This window comes from Apaloderma vittatum, unplaced genomic scaffold, assembly GCF_000703405.1.
Source record: "Apaloderma vittatum isolate BGI_N311 unplaced genomic scaffold, ASM70340v1 scaffold32182, whole genome shotgun sequence".
NCBI lineage: Eukaryota > Metazoa > Chordata > Aves > Trogoniformes > Trogonidae > Apaloderma > Apaloderma vittatum.
This window is the reverse complement of record NW_009703644.1, coordinates 441-22,493: the sequence shown is the minus strand read 5'-3', so window position 1 is coordinate 22,493 and position 22,053 is coordinate 441. Positions and strand designations below refer to the sequence as shown.

Genomic DNA, 22,053 nt, shown 5'->3' with positions numbered 1-22,053 from the left:
ATCGAGGAAATGTGTAGAACTATAGATACATGTTCGTTGTTTTCTAAGTGAGAGCAACCACAGATGTGAAGGTTGCCATGAGGTGTTAGCTCTTGTATAGGTTCTGGACCGGCTCGATCTCTTGTTGGTAAGATTGCTCGTTGTTTTTTGTTTTGATTTGATTTTTTTTTAAGAAGAACTACAGAAAGGGAAGTTGTGCTTGCACAGCTTGGAAACACAGCAGTTGCCATTCTTGTTTAGGTGCTTACTGTTTGTAGCTGAGGAGATAGGTGATGTCGGTTATCTTCCTTTTGTAGTGGTTCTGTTCTGGGTGCAGAAGAGATGGGAGTAATGTCAGGGTTTTTGATGGCTCAAGGTTACCTGCAATCCTCTGAGAGAAGAGATGAGTGTTCTCTCTGTTTCTGGGTTTAGAGGTATCTTTCTACCAGCATTTATCCCCTCATAGCTGAGGCTGGAAGCGACCAGACAAGCTACTGTGTCTCCTTGCTACGTGGCAGGACCAAGTAGACCTACAGTTGTTCCCAGCTAGTGTTTGTTTGTTTAGCCTCATGTGTTAGAGATTAGCAAAATAGATAGTAGAATCTGCCCCATTGCTACCAGGATCTTGCTGTGGGAACAGGCTACTACTTTCTTAAAACATCCTGTCATGTTTTGCTTGCTTTCCTCACCACACCAAGGTATCCGATTACTCTAAATGCCTTTTCCAATTCCTCATTTTCATTGAGAGTTTGTGTGGTTGCAATAATGAATGTGATCATTCTCTGGTTCAGGAGGACATTGAATCGATAAACTTCCTGTTTCTCACCAGGAGCCGGTGGTGCTGACAGATACGAATCTGGTTTATCCTGCTCTGAAATGGGACCTGGACTACCTCCAGGAAAACATTGGCAATGGGGACTTCTCGGTGTATAGTGCTAGCACACACAAGTTTTTGTACTATGATGAGAAGAAGATGGCGAATTTTAAGAACTTCAAACCCAAGTCAAGCAGGGAAGAGATGAAGTTTGCTGAGTTTGTGGACAGACTCAAGGAAATACAACAAAAAGGGAGTGCTGAGAGGTAAGTGATGTGTGGACGTTTCTCTGTTTCTGTAGATCTAAGTAGGGGATATGTCTCTCATCAGTGAATGGTGATGATTAAAACTGCTCAAGCCTTTTTTATTTTTTTTTGTAGCCCTGCTTTTCCTGCAGGGCTGCTGGTTGAGAGCAGTCTTGTTACCTGATTAAAAAAGTCATGCCGTTAGTTAATCAAACTGTTCACGCTATCTTTGGAGCTTTTTTCCTTCTCCGAGGCAGGATTTGGATAGAGAATGCCTTAAGCTTTGCATTCTTCTGGCAGACTGTGGTATTGGTAGAGAGCTTATTTATCCGATGAAAAAGTACAGGCTATGACACTCAGACTTTTTTACAGAATAAAGGCAGCTGGTGTTTTCCCATCTTTCTAAACGAGGGTGAAGGTTGCGTACATGCTGTGTTTTTGTTGATGGTGATGGCCTATACCACTAATGGAGCTGTGGTTTACTGAGGGGAGCTTCACACCTATACAGAGAATAACTGTTAGCAACTGTAGGTAAAATCTCAGTTGACTTTATCAGTCACCAGCCCTTTAAAAGGACTTATGGATGCTTAGTTGCATCTTAATTGGAAGCAACTCTGTGTCCATGTGCCTTTCTCTTCTTTCTCAGCTTTGGGTGTGCTTTTTTCCAAGAGAGAACATGGTCTGAGAGCTCAAAAATGCACTTTCCTCCTAGCATTGCGGAAGTTAGTCTTTAATACTGCCCTTATTAATACAAATGTTTGATTCCTATGATTCTGTATCTCTATATGTGAGTGTGGCTTTAAATAACTTGCTATGGAAATGTGATGAGTTTCCTGAGCCCTTTTTTGCCCTTTTTTTCACACATGTCTAGTATAAGAGGTAATTCTTATTGCAGATAAATGCCACCACTCTAACCTATCTGGGGATTATTCACAACTGTGTTTGACACTTGATAGTGGCCAGTCTGTTTACAATTTCCTACTCCTGCACTGTGAGGGGGTTGTTCTTGCTCTAAAATTCTCTTTCCTTTCATTCAAGCAGAACTGAGTTTTGTTCCTTTCTATACCAGAAAATATTTCAGTAAAGTTTGGGGAGTTTTTGAAATTGTTTCCTTCCAAAGGTGATTGTTGTGGGTGGTGATGAAATAGAATCTCTAGGAGTTTTCTCTTTGTTTTGAAATCTTTCTGAAGAGATGTAGAGACATGTCTTCATGTTCATGACAAAGTTTAATACTTGCTTTCTGCTTGTCTCTGGAAAACACAGGCTATATCTGCAGCAAACACTGAATGATACAGTTGGAAGGAAGATCGTGGTGGATTTCCTTGGTTTCAATTGGAATTGGATTAACAAGCAGCAAGGGAAACGTGGCTGGGGTCAACTGACTTCAAACTTGCTTCTTATTGGTATGGAAGGTAAGCAGTTTGCTCTGACTGGGCAAGAAGGGCAGAAGATTTGGTCAGCACTTCGGTATTTCAGTTCCAGGAGGTTGTTCAGATTGTCCTGGTGTGAGCTAGAACAGAACCAATTCTTTGTTCAATGACTTTTCTCTTCAGTTCAGTCACTTCTAAGAGGCTGCACTTTCTGAAGTTAACAGCAGGTTTTTGCAGATGATGTCTGCTTCTAGAAGTGATAAAGCCTGGTGTTTACAGTTACTACCTGGTGTACTAGACTGGTATGCAGAATGGCTCTTGTTTATACTTGCTACTATATAGAAACCAAGGTCACCGTTAAGTCTTGTGTGCTAAATAGAGTGCCATAAATGAAAGGGTTGTAAGTAAATAAAGGTTGCACTTCCAAGGAGGAGTGGACAGAGAGGTGACCCAAACCTGACCAACAAAGCATTCCATTCCGTATGGAATGGAGGGAAAGTTTGATACTAGTTTGTATCTATTTGTGTATATTTAATTTTCTTATTAATGTTATTGTATTTTATCTTTTTTGTTACTGTTCTAAAGTTTTATGATTTTGTTCTGTTTTTTTAGACTTTATGTGCCTTTTCCTCATTCCCTTTTCCTTCCCGTTCTTCTGAGAAGGGAGAAGAGCTAATAGAGAGTATCTGTCATTTGTTTGGTGGCCATCCCAGCCTTAACCCCTGACACAAATTGATTTTCCACTTGTTTCTAAGTGTTCCTTTAGAGCAGGTAGTTTAAAGCTTTGGATTGGGACGGAACTGTTGTTACAAGTTAACTTGGGTTAGAGAGAGGAAGCAAGCACAGGAATAGCCTGTGTGTCCCCAGAGATGTACTGTGAATGCCTGGAGGTGATCTTCTGTTCATAGAAAGACTCTGTGTGATGCTGGTAGATCTCTGTTTTTAGTAACTGAAAATTGTGTAAAGAGACCCGTTTGTTGTTTGAGTGCTTCAGATGCTGTAGATCGAAATTGCATGGAGTCTGCAGATTTAAAATGTAAATCAATTTGCAAGTTGAGCAAAGTTAACCTTCTGGGCTTTTCTTAACACGTCCATTGCCTATTCAGGAAGAAATTTTGATTATTCTGTGAAGCATTTGTTCTTATTTGAGCTGGTATGCTGCAGGGAGGAATTCTCCTTCAATTAAGAGACAAATTTCTTCTTGGGAGGTTAGAGGGTGCTGGAGAAGTTGAAGGTGGTTAAATCTTAACAATATCTTCATAGAGTGGTCTTCCAAATCCACATGGAGACTGACTTGTAGGCAGGTACCTTAAAAGACAGAGGTACTACTACAAGAAGAGCATTTTAGTAGAAAGTAATCTCAGTAACTGGGCAAGGAACGTTCACAGTTTTGTGAAGTGGGATGACCTGTAATCAGTGTGACTGTCACATTTGAGTAGAATTACCTGTTCAGTTCTGACAGTAGGTGTTTCTACCATCTGTTGTTCATGGAAACAAGCTGGAAATCCTAATCCTGTAGAGCATAAGTTGCTGAATATGGATTTAGAATGGAAATTAAGTAGAGTAGCAACTGCTCAATAAAAGCTGATGGATCCAGTGATCAGTATGTAATGTTCCTGTAGTCATTTTCCTTTAATTTTCTGAATATGTGGGAGTGTATTTACTGTCTTTAGCAAGGGCTATAAATTGCTTCTGTCTTTCCTACCTGGACACAAAATCTTGATTATCATGTTTTCTCTCTCTGTAGGGAATGTGACACCAGCTCATTATGATGAGCAGCAGAACTTCTTTGCTCAGATTAAGGGTTACAAGAGGTGTATCCTGTTCCCTCCTGATCAGTTTGAATGCCTCTACCCTTATCCTGTGCACCATCCGTGTGACAGACAGAGCCAGGTGAGAGTGGCAGATCCCTTCTCTGCTCCATTCCCAAAAACGGCATTTGCGAAGGTGCTAGGTGGGAGCAAGCTGCGCTGGAGTTAAAGCTGCATGCCACCTGCCAAGCTTTTGCAAAACCTGTGTTCAGAGCTGTTAACTGGTGAATACATTGAGAATACATGGAGGGACTGGTGGTGTTTCTCTTTGTGCCTGGTCCTGACTTGCAACTGCTAGGGTGATAAACATCTCCTTCCTGGTAGCACATGTGGGCTTCATTTTCTGCCTTCTCTGTTCTGTTTCACTGTTCTCTTCATCAAACAGATTTGCTTAGAGAGTATCCGTGTTGGTGGGACTTCAGGGGTACTGCAGGGCCTCGCAGTGGAGTTAAGGCATGAATAGGGATGTAAAACCCAGATAGGGAACATCAGGATGACTTAATACTAAGAGCCAGTAATGAGAACTGTCATTGCAGGAAGCTCTGAGATTCTTCATGTTTTCTTCTGTTAGGTGGACTTTGACAATCCTGACTATGAGAAGTTTCCAAACTTCCGGAGCGTGGTTGGCTATGAGACAGTGGTGGGTCCAGGGGATGTGCTGTACATACCCATGTACTGGTAAGAAGGCTGGTGGGACTGCACAGTGACCAGCAAACAGAGATTTGAAAGGTCTTCTGCTTAAAGTGTTGGTTTGGCTCTTAAGAGAATTTTCTTCTGAGTTTTCCAGCAAGTATAATATTTTTTTCTTATATTTTGGGCTGATCTGCTTCTACTTCCTATCTGTTGGATGGGAGTGGTAATTCTTCTTGACACTGATATTGTGCAAGTACTCCAGTAACAGGTGTGATAAAATCTGTATTTAAATAAGGAAAGCTTTCCAGAAGTTCTGAGGTCTTGATGGTGGAGATAGAGGGCAAGGCTTGTTTAGTGCTGTCTGAACTCATCCGTCCAAGGTGCTTGACTATAACCTACAGCAACATTTTCTTTCTTTCGTGTGTGGTTTCCGTGCAGGTGGCACCACATTGAGTCTCTCCTGAATGGGGGAATTACCATCACTGTGAACTTCTGGTACAAGGTGAGTACAAGCACCTTCCTGTGCAGCTTGGATAGCTCTGTTCCAGAGAAATTTTTCAGGTAGAGAACTACTTGCGCTTGCTGTCAGCATGAGAATCTCATTGCACCAAATCCTTTACTTTAAAGCTGAAAGCTACTGTGTCCCTTTTGAGTAGCGTGTGAAGAACTGGGTGGCTGGGAGAAGATAATATAATCTGGCAATTCATGCCAATGAATTAACTATTATTTTTGATATTTCAGGGTGCCCCAACCCCAAAGAGAATCGAATATCCATTAAAGGCTCATCAGAAAGTGGCTATAATGAGGAACATTGAGAAGATGTTGGGAGAAGCCTTAGGAAATCCACAAGAGGTACAAAAAAGAATGATACAGTCACTGCTGTTGAAATCATTATGGATTAATGCAAAACTCGAGATGCCAACTTATTTGGCTCTGCAGGTGTCGCAGGGAGGTTAGGAGAAAGCAGGATTGCTCTGTTGCTGTGAATGGTTCTTCCTGCTGTCTTCAGAAGGTCCTTTGGATGCAAAAAGGCAAGCTCTTTAAATTATAGTTCTGGAGAGGACCACTACAAACAATGGAATAATTTGTTCTTGTATGTGTGGGGAGGTGCACTTCAGCTTTGGGCACTGCCGGAAAAGTGTTGCTTCTAAACTCTCATTAACCTTCTGTGCAGCAACAGTACCTTGTATTTGCAAAAAAAAAAAAAATTTACTTGTTGAATCCACATTCTCTTAAATCTCTTCTATGAAGTCATGTGCTTTCCCCTTAATGTGTGTCTTGGTCATCTCTGAATTCTTTGCAATTTTAATCAACTGGTATTTCAAAGAAAACAGATTGGAATACTAAGAGTATGTTTTTGAAGATCTCTTGATCTGAAAGTGGAAATACTGAATGTCAACAGAAATGTTTTTTTGGTGTCTAACCTTTAGCACTGTGTGTGAACTCCTTAGTGCATTGCTGTGAGTTCTCTGCCCTGCAAAAAGCACCCCATGGCAACTATCGGCTCCTTTTAAGAGCGTATACTGAGAAATTGCAAGTCTAGGGTGGGAAGTGAAAAAGTCTCGAACAAGTATCCTGCAGCATTTACTGACAACTGAAGCTGGGTGTTGGCAGAGAACCCTGCAGTACCAAACTGGTTTCAAAGCCTTAGGCTCAATTTGTGCACTGAGATCCTCTGCCCTGGACCACTCGTGAAGTGGTGAGATGCAGAGGGAGCAGCCTCTACAGGCTACCATTTCTTTGTAGCTGTCCCCGCTAACGATCTGTCTTTGCTTTAAACAGGTGGGTCCCTTGTTGAATATGATGATTAAGGGACGGTATGACTAATGCCTGGCTGCCCTGGGTGACTGATGTTGGAGCTGCTTTGTTCACAAGCAATGGAAGATACTGAACGCTAGTATTGCACGCGGCACTTAACAGACTGATGGGTTTCCTGGCCCATCTCTGCCCCACTACAATAAGGGGGGCCACTGGAACTGCAAAACCGTTAGTACCCCATTCATCCTCCACTCTCACCTAACGGAACCTCCCAAGAAAGAGTCTGCACTTACTGGAAGCTGGATTCATGCTCACTAACTTTTTGTTTTTTCCCTCTGCCCTGTTTGCCACAACAAGGAGTGTGGCATTTGGTACTCGGATGTGTTGCTTCAAGATTTTCAGGCATTTGAAGAAGAGCTTGGAGGAGAACCAGGAGTTACCTTGTTCCCTCAGCCTTGTGGGGTTTGGACCTTCCAGCTGGGTTTGTGTTGGTGCTTGCAGGTGGATATAAGATGGGAAGTGATGGGTCTCACAGTCCTCTGTTACTAGAGGACCTGTCCATGCTCAAATCTGGCACCTTTTTTTGTATAACGGAATCAAACATGTGAGATGGCCTGTGTGTGATGAGCAACAGGACAAATGATTCAGTCTCTTCAACTTAAGACATCTGTCCTTTGGACTTAGTACAGGGTAGAGATCAGAGCAAATTCATCTAGTGTGTGAGCACCAAATCCTATGCTCTCCGGATAGCATATGTGTTATAGGAGTCTAGGTAAACCTCATTTCTGACAGCTTTCCCTGGAGAGTGAAGGCTTCTCTCCTGCTCTTTGGAAACTGCAGTGTGGTTAAAAGGGTATGTAGTGTTATGGAGATACAGATAAATGCCAGGGCACTCTCCAAGTCTTGAACAATTAAGCCACGTTTTTAAATAAAATTCCCCAGGGGTGCCGAGCTAGACTGTCAAAATGCAGTGTCAGATAGGTACAGAGCCTAGCTTTTTCCCATCAGGAGTGCTGGCTTCTCAGACTAACCACGGGAAAGTGCCCTTTCTACTTAAACTGCAAGAACTCAAGTGTGTGTGGCTGCGCACAGGTGCGCATGTTTGTGTGATGTCGTGTGGCTCCTATCCATCAGTTAAATCCATGCCAGTGTGGTTCCCTTCGTTGTACAGTGAAAGAGGTCAGGGCTTTCAGTTTAAATGTGATTAAGTTTATCTTGACCTTTTTTGTGTTCTAGGACTTGATGTGGCAGGTTGGGAAGTGACAAGACCAGGGCACAGAAACCCAACAAGCCTCTGTTTCAGAGTTCTCAGCAATCACCCTGAAAAATCATTTTGCTTTTCTCCTCCTCTTCCATGCGAAAGCCTTAGGCTCCTATGAAGGCTGGCTTTTTATTCCCCGAGGTGTGCTGCACTGCTGTCCCTGGTTTGGGGCTCGTGCCAAAGGTCTTGTGTATTTGATGTGGTTGTAATAGGTCCCAAGAGCTAGAGGTTGGTGGAAGCTGTTTCATAGCCCATATATCTCATCCCAGAGAATAGTGGGGAATTTGTTCTGTTGAGACTTCCCATTGTTTCCCCTGTTGTACTTTGGGGCTTGTTCTGACATAGGATTCTGATAAAGGTGTTGAGAACATGGTGTTCAAGAAGTGTTCCATCTTTGCCCTTAGGTCCTATCTTTTGCTGAGACAGCTCAGGCACTACTTGCAGTGAGCTTGTCTTGTACAAAGGTGAAAGGCTTCTCAAACAGGAGGTTCCAGGGGCCGGTTTTCTGACTGCTTGACAGGTCAGAGCAAATGAAGTATAATTGGCAACTGCAAGGTGCTTGTTTAAGAAGTAGGTCTGTCACTGAGTAGTCTGACTGCCATGTTACTTGTTGCAGACTCCAGAGCTGTGGTTAAGTCCAGACGAAGGTCACTCAGCTGGATACTTGTCAATGTTCAGCCTTCAGGCAGGTGAGGAAGGAGGCTAAGCTGCCAAAACCAAGGCCTTCCCAGGAATCCTGGGCGCATGCCCTTGGTTGAAAGATGCTCAAATGAAATACCAACTCTGTGCTGTTTATTCAGCACATAGTAGTCTCCAGTACTATTTGTTAGACACCATCAACTCCCGAAGCTCAGGGTGGGAGTTCATATCCCATGTGGAGAGAGAATGGTACTTAGAGAATTTTAGGATTCTTTTTTTTTTCTTTATTTGCCAAAGGTCTAACTTTTAAAGTGTCTGAACAGATTTTGCTGCACTTGACTTTGTGAAAGCTCATTTACAATGCACTGATGGACTGACTCCCCCCCTTCCTTTTTCACCTTGTGCTTTCAGTGCCCCTTGCCATGGTATTGGGAAGCTGTGTGTGTTCTCTGCTAGGGGTGTGTGTGCAGGGGGTGGGGTGTGACAAACACACGGTACCTTCTGAAGTGTAGTTCTTAAATACAACCAATGTTGAACAACAGTACTGTGTGGCTTTTATTTTGTGAATGGCTGTATAGGAGAGCTGTATAAGGAAATGTGTGTATAAAACTACCTTTGTCTTCTTAATAACTCCACTCGTGTTCTTCACTGGTGAAAGCTGCTGGTCTCCAGAACTGCCTTCAAAACAGCAATATCGACTGCGTTGTTGTGTGTCTTCACAACTTTCCCCATACTTCTTCCATAAGCCTGAAAGGAAAGCTGGGAGTAAGATGGTATCCTTGAACTCTGTCAACAGCAACTGTTGATGGGGAGGAAGAAAATTCCCCTCTCTGAATAGTGTCACCATACTCTGGTCACCGATGGGATGATGGAGCAAACTACACTATTGAATCTAGGGCGTTCTAAGAGTTGCTTATCCTTTGGGATATGTTGTCCTCCATTTGGTCCTCTATCCGTTTCATACTTTGGTCAAGGATAATTTGGGGGGAGGCTTCCTTTGTCTACTTCTGCTGTATGTTGGCAGCCTTGGATGGTGGAGTCCTCTCCACCTAGTCAAAGAGTCAGGATACTTTAAGGCAATATTAATTCTACAGCAATCTTGGCATTGAACCATCAGTGAAATGTTGAAATCGGAACAAATTTCTGATGTGTAGTAAAATGGGAAGAGTTGAATAGGGATTAGGGATGGTGGGTGGAGAGAGAAACATGGGATTTCTGAGCCTGAGGTACCATGATTGGCGTTCTTTTCTCATGCCCTGGAGGGGCAGAGCAAATGTGGAAGGAGTAGGAAAGACAAGTGGCTAAAGTCTTCTGTGATGATGAGTGTTTGCCGATGCCTGCTGGGATCGTCATCTCTGAACACACACTTGCTTCAGTTCCACTGAACTTAGTGGTCTGTTCCATCTGATCCTCTGTGTGCGTGTTGGGCCTGTGCCTGTTGGGTAACGTGCACAGCTGGCACCGCAAAGCTCTGAAATGTCTCTGGTCGCACAGAGAAGCAGAGGAAGCTGAGGGATGAGAACTGTGTAGTCTGAACACTAGATCAGACTTAAGAGCTTTTTGCTTGTAGTTTTAGTCTTTTTTGCTTTTATTGCCTTAGACCCTGTAATACCTTTCTTCTTTTGTTTCCCCCATTTCCCTGTTCCTTGATTGTTTTTCTGAGGAGAAGTAACCTTTTCTCTTAATCTTTGTAGGTCATGGCTGCACGATTTTTCCCATGGAACGGGCATGAGATTTTTAGACTGATCCACTGCTTTACCCCCTTGGTGATCCAGGTTGGGTGCAGTTCAGTGACCATGCAGGAAATAGAGGGTGATAAAACAGGTCCAAGGTGAAGCCAGCAGGTCAGGATTGGGGCCAGGGTAAGGAGGTATGAGATACCTGCAGTGCAGGGGCAGTCTAATACCAGTGGGGATGAAGGGGGTAATCCTCAGCGTCAAAGCAGCTCTTTAAGAGGGGCAGGACTGGGCTGGGACTGCTGCTTTTTTTTCTTTGCAACAGTTCTTATTAACAAGCATGCTGACCTTGAACACAGCCAATTGCTCTTTAAAGCCCTAGAATGGGGATGGTGCATTCAGGGTCTTGACGGTGGCTTGGCAAGCCTCTGTGGTGATGCGTGGTCAACTCATGCTGCTGTCCCAGCCCTAGAAGCAGAGCAGCAACTGCACTGGAGTACTTTCCTTTGCATGTGTGTTTTTTTCAAAGTGCTTTTCTCTAAGTCTCCCTTCTGCCATGTGTGTGTGAGTAGCTTCCCTGCACTGTGGTTTATGGTCTTCATCTTCAGCTCCTCTTTCAAAGGCACCTCTCCTGTCAATGTTCTGGGAAGTCATGAAGTCACCATCTTCCCTGGGTTCTTTTCTGCATTGATGCTGCCTAGAAGGAAAGGGGAAGAGATGCTGTTACTGTGAAAAACACATGCAAAGTAAGTTCTAATTACTGCCTTGCAAAGTCAAATATTTGTTGCAAGCAGAGGACTAATTGTGGGGGGAGGGAGCGGAAGTTGAGGCTCTTGGAGTGTAAGTGGAACAGATGCCTGGACGCCTTGGGGAAACGCAGCTTTCCTCTGCATATCAGAGCTTTAAATTACAAGGCTTTTACCAACGAGAACAGTTGTGGGAAGTCGTCTGCTCTCATTTGCGTAATGGCTTCTGTCACTGGTGATTAGACACAGGATGAAGGAAAAGAAATTTGACAATTAGGAATGAGCGATCATTAATCAGAACCTTTGTTAGAAGGAGGGGGGGGAATATCCCACAAACAATGGAGGCAGCCACTAGGAGCCACAGTGAAGTCCATGAGATGCGTAACTCTTGAGCACTACGTTTGCTCTACAAAGCTCCTCTGCCTACATACAGGGCACTAGCAAGGGTCCTGGCTTTGTTGGCAAGCTTGTGGAGGAAGGCAGCTAGGCAAGATCCTTCCTGTGCTGTTTAATAATTCTCTGCTTAGTAAGGGAGAGAGGAATCTCAGAGCCCTTTTCTTACCCCATCAACACCTTGCACTTCCTTAGCAGTGCCTCCCAGCAAAAACCACAGAAACAACTTCTTAAATTTTTACAGTCTCCTTTCCCCACTGCTTGCATGCAGCCTTGCAGTTTCTGGTGCAGAGGTGAGCAGGCATGGGCCTTGACTGGCGTGTAGAAAGATTGGGACGAGCAATGTGAAAGCAGTTCCAGGCTCTTTTCCTGATATTGTCATTTCCTACAAGAGCAGGGAGGAAACTGATAGACTGCATGACAGGTAAAGAAAATAAGGCAGTTGTGACTTCTTTGTGTCTGTTGATTGCTGGCTTAGCTCATCATCCAGCTATGCACAATCCACTGTATACATTTGTTTGGGTTTTGATCAAATTATTGGTACGCGTGAAGTCTATGTTACCTGGTTTTCCTACAGCTGTCATTCAAAGTCTTGTCAGGCTAAACATTTTGGTATAGTTTTTCAAGACATGCAATGTTGCTTCGTCTCAAGGCTTAAGCTTACTGGCTTCATTGATTTCGGTGACAATTCATGTCTCTGCAAGGTTGGGTCACTCAATTCAAGTGGAGGTCTGTGTAAGAGTGGTTATTCTTTCTGTGATTAGAAATCAAAGCAAGTGCCTCCAAAGCTAAGAGTTGAAGCCATGTTGCTTCAACAAATGATAGCGAATGATAGCAGCTTGGATTTTCTGCCTCTTCCCGTAGCTGGTGTTGTTCACTGCGGGAACTCAAAATGAAAGAGAAAACAGTGGGTCTTGACAGGATCTAAACTGAGAGAGAAAACAGTGGGTCTCAGGACAGGATCTAACAAGTCTTTTCATCCAGTGCTAATTATGACAGAAGTTACCATTGGTCACATTACTCGGGGTGGGGAGATGTGTCGGGTAGTGACTTATATCCCCTTCTAACTGTGCAAGGGGAGGACTGCTGGTTATTCGCAGCAACGTTTTAAATGGATGTTTGCATTTGGAAGAGTGTGCCTTATGCTCTTTGTGGATGATAAGGCAGCTTGTGGTGTTGCTGTCAGAATTCATCTCTCAAACTTGCAGTAAGCCCTGAGAAAGCCCAGATTTTGATGTGGCAGGGTACCGCCCTTGCTGTAGGAAATGTCATGGTACTGGATGGTGGGAGCCACAAGTGTGACTTTCATCTCAGAGTCTCAGTTGTGATATTTTACCTGAATAGTCAGGATTCACCACTGAATGCCTTGACAGGGAGGACCTCTGGATGTGACTTACTCCCCTCCCTTCCTGGCTTCCCAAGGGGTTTAATGTGCTGTCCTACGTGTAGGTCGTCTCTGTTAAAAGATCTGCTGCACGCTCTGTGCTTCCTGAGCTGCTTAAGCACTGCTGGCCTCATGCAGTGAGCTGTGTGAGGGCTCTAGCTGAGCCAAAAGCAGCTGAAGGGGTGAGGTCAAATAACTTCTTTTCATGAAAGACAGTCCCTATGTCCACTGAGAGGGCACATGGGGTTATAATAGCATCCAAGAAGGTTGTTTCTGTGGGAGAGCTTGGTACTGTGGGCAACGGACTGATTCTGCTCCAAGTTTCTCTGTCAGGACCTCTGCCAGTCTCTCAGAAGGTGCTTCCATCCATCTGTGTTTTGCTGGGGTAAAATGCATCTGGCATCAAAGAATTACTAGTGCTGGTGGGTATTTAGGTCAGATGCCAGCCACTACAGGCTGTGGAGCTGGAGGGTACTGGCTGGTGAAGCCTTGCTTGGCTTTTGAGGTAATAAGCTGTCAGCTCCTGTGAACTACAGAGATTTGTAGAGCTGGGGAGTGACACGGCCATGTTACTTGGGCTGTCATGTCTGACACCGCTCAGGCAGAGCAGACCTTAGTGCTCTTTGAACCTGTGTTTTGGGGTGATGCAAAGCTGGGGTGTGAGCAGGGCTGGGAATCTCCAACCACAGTTAGGGGCTTTGAGGGACCAATTCATCAGTCACCAGTTCACTCCAAGCAGAGCCTGGGGTCCCTTGCTTCCTCTTCCTCCCCTGCACAGAGGCAATTCGGTGTCTTCAGCTTTGACTGTTTGTTTATAGCTCTCCCCATTCCCTCTGTCTTTCCTCCTTCCTCCCCTTCCTTTTCCCTCCCTTTCCTTCCTCCCCCTCATTCCCTGTAAGCGATTAATCATTTTGACAGGCTCTGCGATGGCCTTTATTTCCTTGAGGCAGCCAAGAAATGTCTGTGAGCACCTTTGACACTCCTCGTGTTCTCTCACCAATCAGATCAGCCACTTTTCTTGGAGTGACACCACCAGAAACATGGGGAGGGGAGCAGGGTGGAAAACTCCAGCAGAGCCAGCTGGGAAATGGGTAGTGGGGCAGCATCCAGTTGGAGTGCCATGTGGGCCCCCATTAGCTGTGATGAGTATGTAATTTTGCTATAGCTTGAATACTTGGGTCCCTCCCTCTCTCCAGGCTCCCCTTCAAATCTTGGCTTTGGTGCAAAGGCAGTTGGGAAGAAATTGAGCTGCTCAGACAACAGCCTCCAACAGAGTGGCTGGAGGGAAAAGCTGTCGGAGAAGAAAGAGCAGCCTGGGGTCATCAAGGGAAAAAGAATGGGGATGTTTTTGCAGAGGGATGTAGAAGCCTTCATGGGAAGCTCTCCTTTGTCTTGTGCAGGAAAGAAGTTGCCTCTAATTCTCTGTCATGGTTCACCTGAGCTTGTCATGCTGTCATGAGGATACCTTCCATTTACCTGCGTCCAGGGGAGCTCTTGAGCCACAGCACATGCCACTGCAAGTGCTCTGCCACCTAACTAGAGTGAAAATGAGGTGGATCAGGGCACAAGATGTTCCCAGAAGGATTTTTTTAATCTGCTCTAATCAAGCTTTACAGCATTTTCTGTCCCCTTGGCATGGAACCAAGGAATGCTGTACTTCTAGAGATATTCTTTTGCCTTGTAGCATGAAAGCAGTTATTTTTCCACAGTGGGAAGGAGAGATCTAGGAATAACTCTTCTGTCCAGGGCCTCTGAGGATGTCTAGAGACCCTCTGTGCGAAGCAATGGATTGTAACTAACATTTACAGAAGTGAAGGAGATAGTAAAGGAGAGAAAGAAATTGAAGATGGAACATGATGCATAAAGTTGTCAGGTCTTGTAAGGCAGGAGACTGGATGGAGTGACCCAAGAGATCCTATCTAGTTGTGTGTTCCTACTAAACAAGTAAATAAACCTTGAGTTGGACCTAGAAGACGGCGAATATGTTCATCCTGGATGAAAGGCCCTAGAGTAAGACTGCCCTGATTCTTCAAGTAGGCCAAAGAGCAGGACAGATGGCATGAGTTGTCCATGCTTTGAAGTCTCCACCTCCTGAGATGGGAATAGGGAGCAGCACAAGCCCAAACCCTAGTTCAGTGCAGCTATGTCTCTGGGAGGAGTAGCCAGGCAGGCGATGGCTTCCAATTAACTCTGGGAAGCTCACACCCTCTTGAAAAACATCGCTGCTCACTCTTCACCACATGAGCTTGAGTTCTTGCCTTACATGAGAGGCATAAGAGTCAGTTTTAGCAGCAGGCTGGATGAGTTTAGTGAAGGTGGTAAGGAAAAGCCACAACCTCGCTCCTACACCATCCTGTTTGTTTTCTCCTTGTGAAAAGGTTGCCCTTCGGGTACAGACCAAAAAGCTGATACAGCCTCATTCCAAAGGGAGGGTGATGAACTCATTGGGAATAAGCATCTTTACCCCTTGTGGGCTGGCTTCTTCAGATCTCTGGAAGGTAGGAAGACTTGACCTAAAGAGGAGTTAACAGGCACTTGCCAGCAGACACAAAGGCAATGTGCTGCATACCCTCTGACAGACATGCTGCTCCATGTCTTGGGAATGACCTCTACTAAAGTCGCTGCTAAGTTCCTCTAAACTAGCATTTCTCTCAAGGAGGTATTGATTTTGTGCTGGTGATGCTAAGCAGTATTGTTGAATGAGAGGCTGTAAATGTTTGGCAGAACAGTGGTGGCCCTTCTTGGCAGCTAGGCTCACTGACCTGGCTTGCTTTTTGCAGACTTGTGCTCATGTGTCCAGGATGAGGAACGTTGGCTTTGGCCTTTCAGGCTCACTAATAGCTTCAGTGCCTCTTCTCTGGTGAGAGGTAGTTATGTTTCCTCCGCCGTGTTTGGTCAAAGATGGGAGATGTTCATTAGCAGCAGAAAATGGCCTGCCTCTGGGCAGTTTACATTAAGTAATAGACAGTAGCATTTCTTTCTTGAATATAATGTAAGAAGGGAAAATGGCAAAGGTCTTAAACAGTTTATCTCTGGGCTGGGAGTTTTCAGAGAAAATGTATGAAATCTTCAGGAATTAAGTTCCACCAATGCAGTTGGTGTTGGCTGTCCTAGAAAGCCTGATTTAAATCAACAGCCCTGTTGAGATGTAGGTCTTTAAGGGTTCTTGCCTGTTGGGTGCACTCAAGGCTTTGAATCAGGTAACACTAGTGACAAAGCTTTTGTCTTTGTCCTTCCAAGCCACGAGCAGCATGCAGAACATGGTGCTGTCTCTTTCCTTCACTCTTTACAAGGTCAAACTGTGGAAAGAGGAGCCTGAGAGTATGTAGCAGTGGGTTCTCACTATTGCTTTCATCTGTTAGATTCAACTTTGCTTGCCCAGAGTGGTTGTGGTGTCTCCATCCTTAGAAATATTAACTTGACTGGCCAAGGCCCTGAGTAACCTGCTTCAATTCTATCTGCTTTAAGCAGGATGTTGAACTAGGTCTCCTGAGGCCTCTTCCAACCCAAATTATTCTATGATCGTATGGATTCTCCCAAGAGAGCCCCTCACCCAATGTGCTGTATTTCATCCTACCCATGAAATTGTATAGCCCAGATAACAGAAGGTAAGAGAAGTATCAAATTATTTCTCTGAGTAAAATCCTTTGTGGTAGGATGTCATAGGCTACTTTCTTTTGTTTCCAGGGTTATCAAGAGCTTCCTCACTGAGCTTGCACGTGTCTGTCAGCAGAGCTGGCTAGTAAGGCAGGCTGAAGCGTATGGTAACGGATTGAGAGCTCTTGATCATCGCACACCAGATGCTTGTCACTTGCCCTCAATGAGTGTCCACACCATGGAGCGGAAAGGACGGGACATCGCAGGGTGAGGGTATAGAGCTGTTTGGTTGCAGGACCAAAGCAGCATTGCTACGTCAGCAGAGTACGAAGGCTGGACTCACTACCACAGAGGTCTTACCACTGCAGCTGAGCCAGTGTCCTCTGCTTGGTGCTTGCTGAACTGGTGAAACAAATGAGCTCGCATGGGGATGTTGGTGTCGCTGTGTAGATGCATCTGTTGCCTGTCCTCTCCTGGAAGGCTGTGGCCTGACTGCACAAGCACCATTGTGGCCCTAAGCCAGCCAGAGTTAAGGGGACCCCCATCCTCAGGCAGGGGCTGACCTTCTGGTCAGAGTTCTATGTGCTGAGATGGAAGGTGTTGCAATCAGGAGCTGCCATCCATACTATGGACAAGCTGGACTACACACAGTTAGTTGGAGGCTGAACAAGAGCTTGCCTTTACTTTCAGAGGTGCAGGATCTAATTGCAGAACTGGTCTGTGCTGCTGCTGTCCCCGTGGATTTCTGCAGCTTCAGATTCAGCCACTAAGCATCCTTGTAGTGTGCTAGGGTCATCCCCTGTATCCTGGAAAATCTGAGATATCCCTGGTTATTGGCAAGCATGTCCATGTTGTGCAGCTGTTACAGACTTGTGAGCAGCACCCGGTGCTTAATGGGAAAGCTGGAGCGTGAAGCTAACTTTTCATGTTCCTGTAAGTGATAGAGGTGCTTGTGCCCTTGGGGACTTCAGAATTGGAGGTTGGGTCAGATGGCTTTAGGAATCTTGCATTTTGAGGTGCCATGGCCAGTGGAGACATTTTTGTCGGGGCTCTGTCTGTCTGAGCTGCTCTGAATGTTATGGATGTGTTGCTGCTGTCTTTGTGGAGTGGATGAAAGTGTTTGTGGTAAAATGTAATCAAGTGGAAAATTGCAGTGCATATAAACACATATGGCACTCAATGACTGGGCATTAGGCACAGTGACTGCAGGCAAAAAAAAATTATCTGTAAACGTTTCGCAGCAAGTTTCGAAATCTTAAAGAACAATAAGATATTAGCAATTTAATGGGGTGATTCAGCGAGGCAGCAATCCTTGGGTTGGGAGAACGAGGATGCATGCAGCTGCAGTGATGGGGTCGGCTGGGATTACTCAGCCAAGCTCAACAAGCCCTGTCTCCCAGCACAAGATAGCTGCCAAAGGTTTCCTTCACATGGCAAAGTGGCTCTGCTTGGAGAGGAGAGAGCCAGGAGATCGCCCGTGAACCTTACCGGAGCCACCTTCAGCCTCCTCCAAGAGCCTGCTGTTTACAGCAGCATTTGGAAGAGGTTGCATGCAATCAATGAGGCAGAACTGATGGGCTAGGTGGATCAGACCTGGCTCAGGCTGGGAGGCACAAAAGGTTTCCTTCACATGGCAAAGTGGCTCTGCTTGGAGAGGAGAGAGCCAGGAGATCGCCCGTGAACCTTACCGGAGCCACCTTCAGCCTCCTCCAAGAGCCTGCTGTTTACAGCAGCATTTGGAAGAGGTTGCATGCAATCAATGAGGCAGAACTGATGGGCTAGGTGGATCAGACCTGGCTCAGGCTGGGAGGCACAGAGGCACTGCAGGTTAGCGGCTGGCTTGGCCTCCCAGAAAGGGAGAGCTCTAGGTCCCATTCACCTCCTATCTCTCCAGGTTCTATCTGCCTGGGATAGCAACTTCCCAGCTATTGCAGAGCCTGCAGCAGTCCAATTCCTTCCTGGGGGCAACTATTTTGCACCCTGCCAAGGAGCTCTGTCATCTGCTGGAACTGCACTCTTGAATCTTTCACATGTAACACCATGGGACTTCACTGCCTGAACTAGTTGTCTCTCAGTCTCTTGCTTTGATCCTGCTTCTTGCAAGGGACAAAGGTATGTCAGGCCAGAATATGAAAGTGAGTCTTACTGAGTGACGGAAGTACCAGAAGGATATTTTTCTTCTCAGCATATGCTGACTTCCCTTTTCCTGACATCAAAAAGGTTATCTATGAGTGGGAGGAGAAATGCACCTTACCAGTGTCATCTGGCTGTACTTTTCCCAAGGGACACAGGAAAGCAGCTTGAATAGTTGGAGGAACGTAACTTTGGTGGCTCTACTGACTGTCCTGAGGTCCTGGATCTGGTGGCCAAATTTGCTCAGCAGTTGATGAGGTAACAGCTTCTTAAGAAAGAGCGAAGAGGGCACCAATACCCAAAGGGTATCGGCAGCTTGGTCCAGCAAAGTCTGATTCCAATCCTCTCTGGAGATAAATCCTCCCAAACTAAGCTCAAATGAAATAAAAATAAAATTGGTGTTTCTAGGCTGTAAGTTTCAGGAATATAAGTAACACGGTGGGGCCCTGTGCTGATGTGAGTAGAGCAGCAGGTTCTCGTCAACTCTCTCAGTACAGGAACTTTCATTTTCATGCTAGTTCATATATAGCCATGAGAACATGCCTCTTCTTGGATCTCATCCTGGAAACTGAGACCCATGTGCCTGGATCACTAGCAAAATATAACTTCGGTGATGTTACAGACAGGCCTGTGGTGTGGTGTCTTTGGCTTCAACTGGCAAACTGCATAAGGCTGGACTTCAGTAAGACAACATACCTGCCACACCTGTGCGTTCAACTGTGGATAAAATTGGCAAGAATAGCAGTGTGAGACGCTTTTAATGAATTGCTATTAAATAATTATTATATTCATTACATGTTGTTAACCATTTAAGAAATTCCTGCTTTTAATCTTATCTCCTTAAGCATGATATGCTAGGAAGATTATATTTCTTGCCTTGCATCACCTGCTGGTGCAGGTACTCACAGTGTTTACATTCATAAGCATTCTTGCTCTTGCTGATGCATAAGTACTGTAGGGAAGTCATTGTCCTACTAACAAATCAAGCTGATGAGGCATGCCTACCTCTGTTGAGTAGATACATTTGCCTTCAGAATTCCCCTGTCTTTATGACCTTCAGATGAAGCCAACCCTTAAAGGACTGTACAGAAATACCACAAAATATTCTGCTGTGGTCAAATTCAAATGCGGAGTTCTTCTCAAGGCTTGCCCCCTTGCAGAGTGAAGATTCTACATTTGTCTGAACTAACTCCCTGCCTATTCTACTTTCTCCTTTGCTGCCTATGGACTGTAGCTTCATATTTTCTCTGGTTATTTCCATGCTGCTGCAGCACTAAACCCCCAGGGATTTGAGCCTCCCTTCCTCATGTGAAAAAGGGGGTTAGAATTCCCAGCCTTTTACGTGCTTGATCTCATCAGCATGGATCTGGAGGCAGAGGTCTCCTAGTTATATTTGGCACCCAGAATAACAGTCTTTACCTACCTACGTCAGCCCTCTTCTGAGAACAGCAGCTCTTACCTCCTGCTAGCTGAGGGGATCATGTCTGCTGGGATTCAGATCCCAGTATCCACAGGGAAGTGCAGGATTATAGAAGGGTAAGGCTTTCTATTTCTGGGTGCATTGGTATCATCAGTCCCAGCTAATATTCACTCTCTTCACTGAGAGACTTGCATGCATGGTGCTACATGAAAATTCCTCCTCAGGACCTGTGCATCTATGGGCTCAAGGCTCTCCATTGAGTTCTGTATTTGTTTCAAGTTCCTTGAATTTCAAATACATCAGTGGTAACTTCATCCACCCTGCCCTAGAGTTGGAGTCATATCACTGGTAGGCAGGAAGCCTCTGGGTGAAGGGAGCAGAGTGGTCAGGGCTTGAGGGGATTCAAGTGCAAATGGAGGTAAATGTGGGATGACTGGATTTTGTGGGAGGTGCTTATTATTGCACTGTATTTGCCTGAGGCTTACATTGGCCTGACTAGAGGTCAGGAGTGTCTGACACTGCAAGGGGGCTTCTACATGAACTCTCAGTGGTGGCATTGCCCTTCAGCATGTGCAAATGAACAACAGGCTGAAGCAGGACATTGCACTCATGAGTATCTGTGGACCAGTTTGCTTGGGGAGTTGCTGGGAAAACGTGGACTTGGCTGAGAGAGCTTCTGCTGAGCTGCTCACAAGGGTGAGGTACTTCTGAGGAGGACTAGTAGAGGGGGGACTTTAAAGTTCCCTGTGGATGACTGGTATCTTGCCCCAGGCCTGAAGTGCAAACAGATCCTACCTGCATTGGCAGCGGCTTCTGTGCCCAAGCATTACAGTAGAGTTGTTGTCACCCTGATGACGGTCCTCTGGAGTACGATACATGGGTCTACCTTCTGGCTTATGACCAGAGGAGGGAAGAAAGTCCCTGAGCAATTGTGTGAGAGACTTTGTTAGATGGCTTGCAAACTAGAAGACTGTTCCCTTCGAGTAGTTACAGTCACCTCCACTGCTCCCATGACTCAAGTTGTCTTCTGTGACAGAAAGCTGGTGGTGCTCTTAGTGCAGGCCAAGAATGGAAAAATGCTCCTCTTGCTTGCTGTAGCAGGTGGTTTGATGCTCAGATGGGCAAACTAGAAATGGTAGGGTTGATAGAGTGCATGTGCTGGCTGTTCCTGTGACAGATTATGAAGCCACCTGAGTCACTGTCCCATTTTCCCCACCCACTTGGAGGCTATGGTACTGGAGGCAGGTCTGCCTGTCACACCTGAAAGAGCTGTACAGCACAAGCACAGCCAGGAAGAGATTTTAAGTCAAAAAGCAGCTGTTCAGTCACTCAGTGTGAGGTTGTAGGTAACTGAGGGAATTCTCTTGGTTTCTTTTGTCTAAACCACTCCTTCCCAGAGGGCCTCCTGTCAGGGTTTGAAGGCACTGGGACAGAAAATCTACTGCTGCTCTGAGGAATTTGCTCCAGAGGTGAAAGTCTCCCATCACTTTATATAAAATCCATCACTGGATCTTATTTTTTACTTGAATTTGTTTGTGTTTACTGTAGGTTTTTTTCTTTCTCTGTCAGCATCAGGAACCTGTGTGTAAATGGTCACATTCCCCTGGTCCACGATACTCAAGTTGCCTTTGATTTCTGGGTACCTCTCTGCCTGCTGTCCTGATTTTTGGTTTATTTGGCCTGCAGCTACCCTTACTGAGCAGCAGCCAGACCTTGCTGGTCAGCACAGCCTGGTGTGCAGGAGGATTTGCTGTCAGGATGGCTGCTGCCTTTACCCCTGCCTGCAGCCTCTGGTGCTGCAATGACGACCTGCCTTTCCCAAAGTGGTTCTCCAGCTCTGCAAGGGTCACTTCACTCCTCAGGAGAAGCTGTGATGAGCTGTCTCCCCTGGAGCAGCTGGCCAAGGCATTGCTGTCACCTCTGGCAGTTGCTGTGCAATTGACAGACCCTCTTGTTCCTTCCTGATCGGGGCAGAGGTGCTGCCAGTACCTGCCAATCCTAGTATTGCCTCCTGAATCTGAGAGGCTGGGCTGCTGTTGCTAGTTTATTAGATATTGCCCTGGGAAATCACCATCAGATACTGGTCTTGCACCCTGGACATAGCCAGTCACTGCCCAGCAGTTTCCAGACACTGGGACAAACATATCTGCCTGGTGCTGGATGTGTTTGCAAGTGTCCCCCCACACTGGGACAG

General features: G+C 45.5%; 1 protein-coding gene across 1 annotated transcript; it reads left to right on the top strand.

Annotated features, from left to right (window-relative positions):
- Window positions 1-808: 808 nt before the first annotated feature.
- HIF1AN (hypoxia inducible factor 1, alpha subunit inhibitor) lies at window positions 809-7,233 on the top strand (the record flags this gene model as incomplete). Its single annotated transcript, XM_009864706.1, has 7 exons — window positions 809-1,059; window positions 2,302-2,450; window positions 4,156-4,301; window positions 4,791-4,897; window positions 5,291-5,354; window positions 5,594-5,704; window positions 6,635-7,233. Coding segments are annotated over 7 exons (873 nt in total), but the record flags the coding sequence as incomplete, so codon positions are not given.
- Between the last annotated feature and the right edge of the window lie 14,820 nt (window positions 7,234-22,053).